The sequence below is a fragment of the Entelurus aequoreus genome, linkage group LG14 (genome assembly GCF_033978785.1).
Source record: "Entelurus aequoreus isolate RoL-2023_Sb linkage group LG14, RoL_Eaeq_v1.1, whole genome shotgun sequence".
NCBI lineage: Eukaryota > Metazoa > Chordata > Actinopteri > Syngnathiformes > Syngnathidae > Entelurus > Entelurus aequoreus.
The window spans coordinates 26,811,995-26,822,791 of record NC_084744.1 but is presented as its reverse complement, the minus strand read 5'-3'; the positions used below and the strand labels follow the sequence as shown (position 1 = coordinate 26,822,791).

At 38.8% G+C, this 10,797-nt stretch overlaps 2 protein-coding genes across 3 annotated transcripts in view; one reads left to right on the top strand and one right to left on the bottom strand.

Moving 5' to 3' along the window:
* Nucleotides 1–10,797, top strand: part of LOC133664587 (oocyte zinc finger protein XlCOF6-like) — a 335,370-nt gene that overhangs the window by 36,211 nt on the left and 288,362 nt on the right. The window lies entirely within an intron of this gene.
* LOC133664671 (zinc finger protein 614-like) overlaps nucleotides 3,736–10,797 on the bottom strand; it is a 39,355-nt gene continuing 32,293 nt past the window's right edge. Inside the window, exon 3 of one of the 2 annotated variants that reach the window (XM_062069502.1) lies at nucleotides 3,736–5,285. In XM_062069502.1, coding sequence (XP_061925486.1) covers nucleotides 4,626–5,285 — 660 coding nt within the window. In that variant the 3' untranslated portion in view covers nucleotides 3,736–4,625. Of the gene's footprint in view, nucleotides 5,666–10,797 lie in introns of both variants that reach the window. The other variant, XM_062069501.1, reaches the window with a different exon arrangement.

Below are 10,797 nucleotides of genomic sequence, written 5' to 3'. Positions count from 1 at the left end.
AGAGGAGACCCTTGTATCTCGCCTTTGTTGATCTCACTAAAGCATTCGACCTTGTCAGCAGAGATGGTCTCTTCAAGATGCTTGCAAAGATCGGCTGCCCCCCAAAACTCCTCGCCGTCATAAGATCATTCCACGAAAACACACAGGGTTCCGTCTGTTGGGAAGGAGGAACATCAGAGGCCTTTCCAATCCGCAGCGGCGTAAAACAGGGCTGCGTTCTTGCACCAACCCTCTTTGGAAATTTCTTCTCCGTCGTTCTGTCTACTGCTTTCGGCACATGTTCTGAAGGTGTCTCCCTACACACGAGAGCTGATGGGAAACTTTTCAACCTTGCCCGTTTGCGCTCCAAGACCAAGGTGACCAGTGTCCTCCTGAGGGAAATGCTTTTTGCTGATGATGCAGCTCTAGCATCCCACACAGAGGCTGATGGACAGACTTTCATCTGCCTGTAAAGGGTTTGGTCTCACCATCAGCCTAAAGAAGACCAATGTCATGGGCCAAGATGCTGAAACTCCACTCTCCATCTCCGTCGACAATCAGACTCTGGAATGTGTCAACACCTTTACATACCTTGGATCCGCAATCTCCAGTGACTTGTCACTTGACACAGAACGTGCCACCCGTCTTGCGAAACCCGCCTCAGTGATGGCCAGGCTGTCCAAAAGAGTATGGTCGAACAACCAGCTATCCACGCGCACTAAACTCCAGGTCTATCAAGCCTGCGTCATTAGCACACTGATGTATGGCAGCGAGGCCTGGACCACCTACACCAGACATGAGAAACAACTAAACAGCTTCCACCTGCGCTGTCTTTGCCGCATCCTGGGAATCTCATGGCAGGACAAAGTTCCCAACATGGAAGTCCTAGACCGTGCTCACTCCACCAGCCTGTTCACCATGCTCAGCCAACGCCGCCTCAGATGGCTTGGCCATGTCCACAGGATGGACCCCAGCCGGCTCCCCAGAGCTGTCCTGTACGGCGAACTGTCAACAGGCTCCAGACCCCTTGGTCGCCCCCGACTGCGTTTCAAGGACGTGTGCAAACGTGACATGAAACAAGCAGGCATCGACCACAACAACTGGGAGGAAGCTGCAAAAGACTGCGACGTTTGGAGGCAGACTGTTGCTACAGGAACCCGCCGTGCCGAGGAGAAGCACATCTCCTTGTTGCAGGCGAGGAGACAAAAGCGGAAACTGCGCGACGCGGGACCTGCTCCTGTGTCAGAACTGCACCAGAGACTGTCACTCCAGAGTCGGGCTGTACAGCCACAGCCGCCGCTGCAAGAAAGAATGAACTCCCCCAGGCGCAACCCATCGTCACTACTGACGGACGGATGCCTATGATGATGATATATATATATACATATATATATATATATATATATATATATATATATATATATATATATATATATATATATATATATATATATATATATATATATATACATATATATACATACATATATACATATATATATATATATATATATATATATATATATATATATATATATATATATATATATATATATATATATATATATATAGGCCTAAGAACAAACATTTTTTTGAAGAATGGTTGCTGAATGGGGCTTAGTGTTACTAATCAAATATACAGTTGTGAGAGTAAGAAGTAAACAAACCTGTTTTGTGTAACACAACTTGATGTTTCTTGAAAACAGCGTCCAGTAGTTGATGTTGTCGCTCCTTCTCCTCTTTTGTTGGACAAAGTTCCTCCTCATACTTTGCTATCGTTCTTTCGCACATTTTCACACAATCACAACACTTTACACTCACATGTTCACACAATCACAACACTTTACGCAGCAGCTAACAAGCTAAGCTAACTAGCTTCTCAGCTTTACAGTACTGACTAGCTCAGCAACGCAAAGATTCTCGCTGACCGAGTCGTTCTACGGTTCTACCTTGAAATAAATAATTAAATATGTCTCTTGTATGACATAGATATTTACACAATAGCAAACAAATAACAACACTAATTTATTAGCGTCCTGCTCACGTATTTTTTCTTCTTCCATGTGTTTTTACGACAGTTGGCACACTTGACGTCACGAGACAGCGCTGCTATGCTCTCGCGAGATGTGTCGTGCTTTAAAAAAGCATTAAAAGCGATAGAATAAATTGTATTAATTGTTTTATATTGTTACATGATCTAGTAGTCTTATATTATGTATTGTTATATTGTTCATAAATATGTTAAAATATTTGTCCTGTAAATGATGCATTTTGTCGCGCTAGAAGTACAATTAACGTGTTAAAAAATAGACTTCATGTTAAATATAACCCTTAAATTACAACATGATGCCTGCAAAAAAGTGACTTGCAGTATGTTTTAAAATTATTGACACATATTTTCTGGTTTAAAGTTACTGGATCGAAATTTGAAAAGTTAAAAATATAATACAACTTATTATAGCTGACTTACAATATAGTAGTACATGCTGGTTTTGTTATGGTAGTAGTTAAGTTGACTTATGATAGTAGTACAGGTTGTGTTATGGTAGTAGTTAAGTTGACTTATGATAGTAGTACAGGTTGAGTTATGGTAGTAACGTTGACTTATGATAGTAGTACAGGTTGAGTTATAGTAGTAGTTAAGTTGACTTATGATAGTAGTACATGCTGGTTGAGTTATGGTAGTAGTTAAGTTGACTTATGATAGTAGTACAGGTTTTGTTATGGTAGTAGTTAAGTTTACTTATGATAGTAGTACAGGTTGAGTTATGGTAGTAAAGTTGACTTATGATAGTAGTACAGGTTGAGTTATGGTAGTAGTTAAGTTGACTTATGATAGTAGTACAGGTTGAGTTATGGTAGTAGTTAAGTTGACTTATGATAATAGTACAGGTTGAGTTATGGTAGTAGTTAAGTTGACTTATGATAGTAGTACATGCTGGTTGAGTTATGGTAGTAGTTAAGTTTACTTATGATAGTAGTACAGGTTGAGTTATGGTAGTAAAGTGGACTTATGATAGTAGTACAGGTTGAGTTATGGTAGTAGTTAAGTTGACTTATGATAGCAGTACAGGTTGTGTTATGGTAGTAGTTAGGTTGACTTATGATAGTAGTACAGGTTGAGTTATGGTAGTAGTTAAGTTGACTTATGATAGTAGTACAGGTTGAGTTATGGTAGTAGTTAAGTTGACTTAAGATAGTAGTACAGGTTGAGTTATGGTAGTAGTTAAGTTGACTTATGATAGTAGTACAGGTTGAGTTATGGTAGTAAAGTTGACTTATGATAGTAGTACAGGTTGAGTTATGGTAGTAGTAAAGTTGACTTATGATAGTAGTACAGGTTGAGTTATGGTAGTAGTTAAGTTGACTTATGATAGTAGTACAGGTTGAGTTATGGTAGTAGTTAAGTTGACTTATGACAGTAGTACAGGTTGAGTTACGGTAGTTGTACGGCCTTTACCTTTAAGCTGATACTGAGGGTGACTGTGTTGACTAGTTTGACGCGTGCAAATGATTCAATGTCCAGTACTGTGGAAATATGTTTGGATATGACAATCCGTTTATTTTAAGCTATCAAAATGACATCAAATGTAGGCTATAGAACGTAATGTATGCTGACCTTGAATGGAACATTGTCACAGCAGCGAGACCTGACCATGCACGGCACGGTCGTAAACTGTTTGTGTCCTCCATGCTATCGCCCCCCCCCCCCCCCCTGCTCCCACCTGAACCCAACCGCAAACTGCAACCGCACCATAGCAACGGTTCCATCCCTGTCAACACCTCCTGGTTGTCGAGAGGAAGTGGGCGGAGCAATCTGCCGAAAAGGAAATTTAGCATGAAGAGAGGCCAGCAATTAATTAGAGAAAACTACATAAAAACTATATAAACAAATAAGGAAATTTGGCTCCAACAGTATGCAAAGTAAATCTCTGTGGGATGATGTACAATATTGGCTTTTTCCTGACACTCCGAACTTTGATTGATATTCATATTGTTTTGGGGATGTTTAAAAAGAAAACATACATTAAAAATATTTAAATCCCAATAATGGGAATTTTTGTTTTATACACGAATGTAAGTTTGGAATAAAATTTAAAAACCATCCTTCCACAAACAATTCAGCCATTTTCTCTCACTTTTATATTGCATAAAGGTCTGGGGACATACAATCACAACACAATCATCATATTACTAAAGAGAGTAATAAAGATAATTAATAAAATGGATTATAGAGACAAATGACTCCTAAAGTCACTCATTTTAAAAGTTAATAAAAGACAACTGTTTAAATGATGAATAAAGTAAATAATAATATGCTTCCTGAAGTGATCCAGAAGATGTTTCAGATGTGAACCAGTACATATGTATATCATAAATAGGGGCTAATCTATGGAATTATTAAAAATTAGAAATACAAATATGTAATATTTCCATATTTCAAACTGTCCAATTTATAAATGTAGAAGCATATTAAAAAGATTGTTACACAAACAACAATGTCACACATGTTATATGTGCTGATGTTGTTAGAAAGTCAAAATTAAAGTCTTGACAGTTTATTTCAAATCCTGCAGTTTCATTTGCTGCTGCTGTTCTCACCAGCACACTTGTGTTTCTTACACTGGTACTTATAAGAGAATCTTTCACCACACACACTGCAACTCAACACTTTCTCTCTTGTGTGTTCTCATGTGTGCTACAAGGTTTGATCGTTCACAAAAGCTTCTGTTGCAGATTGAACAGCAATGTGATTTTTCACCGGTGTGTGTTCTCATGTGTACTTTCAAATTCTGACTTTGTGTAAAACCTTTACCACAGGTTGAACAGGAAAAAGGTTTTTCTCCAGTGTGTGTTCTCATGTGTACTTTCAAATTGTAACTTTGTACAAAACCTTTACCACAGAGTGAACAGATAAAAGGTTTTTCGCCAGTGTGTGTTCTCATGTGTAATGTCAAATTTCCACTTGTTACTAAACATTTACCACATTCTGAGCAACAAAAAGGTTTTTCTCCAGTGTGTCTTCTCATGTGTGTTTTCAGATGACAATGGTATTTAAAGGTTTTGTCACAGTAAGAACATTTCAAGTGAGTGTTGTCAGTGTGACATGTCTTATCATCTTTAGAGTCTTCATCATCAGTGTCAGGAGAGTGTGACGTTGTGTCCTCACTATCTGATAGTGGAGCTAAGAGCTTGTCTGCTTGTGATCCTCCACAGTGGTCTCCATCAGCTTCTGTTGTCATGTGTTGTGTTGAGCTGCTGCTTGGAGGCTCCGCCTCTCTCTTCTCCTCACTTTCACCTTTGACCTCATCATCTTCACTCTTCACAGGGACACCAGTCACTGGGAACTCCACCAACCATTTAGGCTGACTGATGCGGTGTTCCTCTTCTTCCTCTTTAATGTGCGGTGGCTCTTGGCCCTCCTCTTTAAAGTAGGGGGTCAGTGGGTCCTCCTCTTCATTTTTGATGTGTAAGATCAGTGGGTCCTCCACTTGCCCTTTAATGTGAAGGGTCAGTTTAACACTATGGGTCTGTGGCATCTCGTCTTCCTCGTTAATGTGGGGGGGCTGTGGCTCCTCTACTTTGTCTTTAATGTGTTGGGAATGTGGTAGCTTTTCTTCCTCATGTATGTTGGGGGTCTGTGGTTCCTCCTCCTCCTCATGCGGTAGACGTTCTTCATTGAGGTCTGCGGCACAGGAGAAAACAAACATTCTTTAGAAAAGTCTAGCTTTGCTCAGTCACATGAGACATTGTCCTGCACCAACATATGATCTCACAATCTCATCAGTTTCCCCTAACAGCAGTCAGGGTACCTCCAGCTGATACATGAAGACGACCTTTAGAGGAATGCCTTCCCAGGCCAACGTCCAATCCACCTTATTCATATAAAAACATCCTAAAAGTAATTCCTGCAATCCTTAATGGTAGACGCCATACGTTAAAGTGTGCTGTTCTCCCTCTGAATACGTCATACACACACAGGAAATAATGTACCACATGCCAGCCTCCACACAGTAGCACTAGTGATGAGCTCCCCCTGCTGGTGGACAATAATTACAGTGATTTTCACATTCATCTTTAGAGACAGGTCTGCTCTAAAAAAAAAAGCATGAGCACAGTCAACATGTTGGCCAAAAAAGATGACATCAGTTTTGCTTTCATTTAGATAGTGTTGCCACAGTTAAACTGGGACTAAGTAATCAGATTACTGACTACTCCTTCAAAAAGATAAATTGTTTACCTTATTAATAATAGTAATAATTAATTAGATTAAATTTGTGTGTTTCTAGACACTCAAATTGCGTTAGAATGAGAACTGAGAAGGCATCATTCAATGTGGTAAGCTACATTAAATTATAATAAGAATAATGATAATAATAACTAGATGAAGCAATTCCTGAAGGAATTGCGTGTGAATGCTCCAATGCTGAAGTTGAACTGAAATGCTGACAGAATGTAGTATGAAAGTAAGAATAGTTTAAATGTTGGAATGGTTTTAATGTTGAAGCGTTAGAATTTCCATGAAAACCGGAATTTGGTTTGGAACTTGGGAAAGTGATAGTTTGAATGTCCAGAATGAGTGGAATGTGTTGATGTTAGAATGGTTTGAATAGGTTGAAAAATGTGGGAAGTGTGCAACTTGGAAAAATGTCCCATTGATTTCAAATGGGAATTTACTGGAAATTTGGGAATTTTCAGAAAAGCGTGATTGAATTGTTTAAATCGGTCATGAAATGTTGAAGTAGTAACAGTTTTTTAATTGAAAAATGGTATTACGGAATTTTGTGAAAACCTGGAATTTTTTAAGTTCTTAAACCAACTTGGTTTTTTGTCCTGACTCAGAGGAATGTTTTGACAGTTGAACGGTTGAAATGGGTTGAACAATGTGAAAGGAGTCATCGCAATAAAGAAGGTTGGAAATAAAGGTTATAACATTTTTTTTTAAAGATTCCTGGAAATTTGTTCAACGTGGAAAAATAGTTGTTTGAATTTCCAGGATTAATGTGTTGAAGGTGGAATGGTTTGAATGGGTTGAAAATGTGGAAATTGTGGAAGTTTGAAAAATGGATAATTCATTTTGAGTGGGAAAAATGTCCCTAAAGACTGGGAATTCTAGGAAATCCGGGAATGTTTTTAAATTAGTGTTGAAAGGGAGCACACAGTTCATGAACAGGCTGAATATTTTGAAGTTGAAACGGTTTGAATCGGATGAAAAATGTGGGAGTTGTTGAACTTTGATTTCATTCATTTCAATGGCTTAATTTTAAAAAAAAAAAGCTAAACACTGTGAATGTTCTGAACGGTGAGTGTTGGACTTTTTCAAATTCGTAGAGAAATGTTGAAGTAGTAACATTTTGAATGTTACTACTAACATTAAACAGGTCAGCTCAGTGGTTAGTACCAGCTTCTACCATCTCAGAACCCTAGCAAAGACCAAGGTCTATCTCTCCCAGAACGACCTGGAGACTGCTATCCACGCCTTTATCACACACCGGCTAGACAACAACTCACTGTACGCTGGCATTGATCAGGCATCACTCCACAATTTGCAGCTCGTGCAAAACATGGCTGCCCGTCTCCTCACCAGCATCAAAAAACGCGAGCACATCACCCCAGTCCTGGCCTCACTCCACTGGCTCCCTGTCCGTCACCGCATTGATTTTAAATTACTTTGAATTGTTTTTAAAACCCTAAATGGCCTGGCCCCACAATACCTGACCGAGCTTCTGCACCATCATACCTCGTCTAGAGCCCTAAGGTCAGCTGACCAACTGCTGTTGGCGGTCCCCAGATCCAGGCTAAAGACCAGAGGGGACAGAGCCTTTTCCGTTGCCGCCCCTAAGCTCTAGAACAGCCTTCCCCTCCACATTAGGTCAGCCCAGAGCCTGGGGGTCTTCAAAACCCTTCTTAAGACCTACCTCTTCTCGCTGGCCTTTAACCTGAGCTGGGTCCGCCCACTAGGCCACCATTTCTAGACACACCCCCCCCTCCCCCCATTGCTTTAGGTTTTTTTTTTTTCAATTTGTCGCACTTTTATTATTTCATTATTTTTATTTTGCAATTTTACTTTTTATTCAAACCCTTTTACTGTATTGCTTTTGCACTATCTTGTTTAGCTCATTTGTTCTTTGTTTGTTTTTGCTCTATGCTTTTTAACCTGTACATCACTTTGGTCCAATTAAAAATTGTTGTAAACGTGCTATGTAAATAAAGTTGCCTTGCCTTAATTGAGAAATGGTATTAAGGAATTCCTGGAATTTCGGGAAAACCGGGAATTTTTCAAGTTTGAAAAACAACGTTGTTTTTTGTCCTAAGAGGAATGATTTGACGGTGGAACGGTTGAAGTGGGTTGTAAAATGTGGAAGGAGTAGTCGCCAGTAAAAAGGGTCAAGAAAGGGTTTCAAAAAACGGGAAATCTGGGAATTCCTGGAATTTTTTTTAACTTGAAAAAATGATAGTTTGAATGTCCAGGATTAGTGGAATATGTTGAACGTGGAATAGTTTGAATCGCTTGAGAAATGTGTAAATGGTTGAAGTTTGAAAAATTGCCAATGTATTTTGAATGGGAAAAATTACTAATGTTTCAAGCTAGTTTAGAGGCTAGCTTAGCTCTTAACTTGCCTGTCCTTTGTGTGTAACATGTTTAGCCTTGTTCTACTGTCCTTCAGTGATAATAATACTTGTAAGAAATGTAATGTATTTGCTGCAATGGAGGATGGTTGAACGTGTGATGTAAGAAGATACAGTTAGCTGTAGTGACAACTAATTCCTCTGGTCGGCCAACTGAACATCAAAAATACATATCAGCGGTTAAAAATTAGATTAAAGATTAAAGTACCAATGATTGTCACACACACACTAGATGTGGTGAAATTTGTCCTCTGCATTTGACCCATCCCCTTGGGGAGCAGTGGGCAGCAGCGGCGCCGCGCCCGGGAATCATTTTGGTGATTTAACCCCCAACTCCAACCCTTTGTTGCTGAGTGCCAAGCAGGGAGGTTATGGGTCCCATTTTTATAGTCTTTGGTATGACTCGGCTGGGATTTGAACTCCAACCTACCGATCTCAGGGCGGACACTCTAACCACAAATCTGGACGTTTGGGGTCTTTGTGAGTGAAAACTATTTAATTTCACAATTTTGTGATACAAGAAGACCTGGCAATAATGTCCCAGACTAAATCAGAGTTTTGAGGTTTGATGAACATGGTGGCCTAGATGTACAAAGTTTAGTTTCTACACACTTTGGTGATTATATGTATGCAAGTAAAAATGCATCTGTTGTTTTATGTCAGTTTTGTTCAACTAAATTCCTATTTGTTAAACCTTTGTACAAGTTTAAAACGATCACAGTGCTAATTTTTGTTAGCCTGTCAATGTGGTCGTCCATTGTACGTTAGTATGTTGTTAGCATTAAGCTAAAAAGCCAACCTTTATCCTTTATGGTTGTATTGTTGATTTAACATGATTGTTACATGTATGTGCAGGTCTTTTGCAGGCTCCTCAAACACACGGCGGAGAACGCGTGGCGTCACTCAGGCGGGTGTACGGGTGTGTCGAAGGTACATAGACACAGAAAACTCCCCCACAATGGTAATAAACCTCCTAGTCCTCTACATGTCACAAGGACTAGTAATGTTACTATGAAACATGCAACCATCCCGTCCTTGAGGCGGTCATTCCAAATAGCGACTAAACTACGAAGCTAAAGCTGGCAAGGAAAATCCATACACCCACAACACATCTCATCTGCTTGTGTTGTTGTGAACGACATCATCCATGTAGGATTAATGTACAAACAGAACAGCAGTCACAACTTGAGTCTCTCTCTCTCTCTCTCCTTTTTTAAAACAGCCTCAAGTCGCCTCCACACATCAAGCTGAGAACAGCAGCACACTTCCCCCCCTTCACAATAATAGGTCTTACTGCGCTGACAAAAAAAAAAGGTTTAAAAAAGCACCTCACACAAGCATAATTAACTTATTTATGCATTTACACAATTATTATGCTTTGACCCAAATGTCTGGTTAAAAATTGTCCCAAGATATATCGCACCAATAAATGTGACAGATTCTGCATTTAATTTTTAAAAAAAAGCACACTCATTAAAAGGCAGTAAAATAAGTGTAAAAGGTAAAAATGGAACAAAACATAATTACAACAAAAAAACTTAATTTCATTGTGTTTTATATTGCCATTGTTATTTATTTATTTTTTACCATTATTTTACTTGTTGTGGTTTATTCGTTACTAACTAATATGTTTTTTTTTTTAAATATATTTAAAGTTGAGTTTTGGTAATAAAATAAATACTGGTGTTTTCAAATTAATGAATAATTGTGTAATTAATCGTGATTACAATATCAATCAAAATAATGGTGATTATTACTTTTGCCATAATGGTGCAGCCCTAACTGTACCCTTTTTAAACAACAGAGGGTGTAAAACACAATCTATTCTACATGTTTCATTAACTCAAGTTTATCTTTAATGCATCTAAAGGATATAAATATCATTCTATGATGTGTCTTTTTCCATCCATTTTACTACCTCTTGTCCCTTTTGGGGTCACAGGGGGGCGGAAGGCGGGGTACACACTGGAAAATTCCATAAAACCTTGAAACTATTTTTTAAATGTTTTACTAATTAAAAATGTATCCTCCAGTTTGTGGCTATCATAAGGCATATTTCCAGAGGATATGCATTTTTACAGCATGTTTTAAAGAGATAACATTTAAAAAAATGACTTCTGGGTATATTATATTGATCAACTAATTCTTATTTAGGGGGCTTAGTGAGCGGAATAGAGGCGCTCCCAT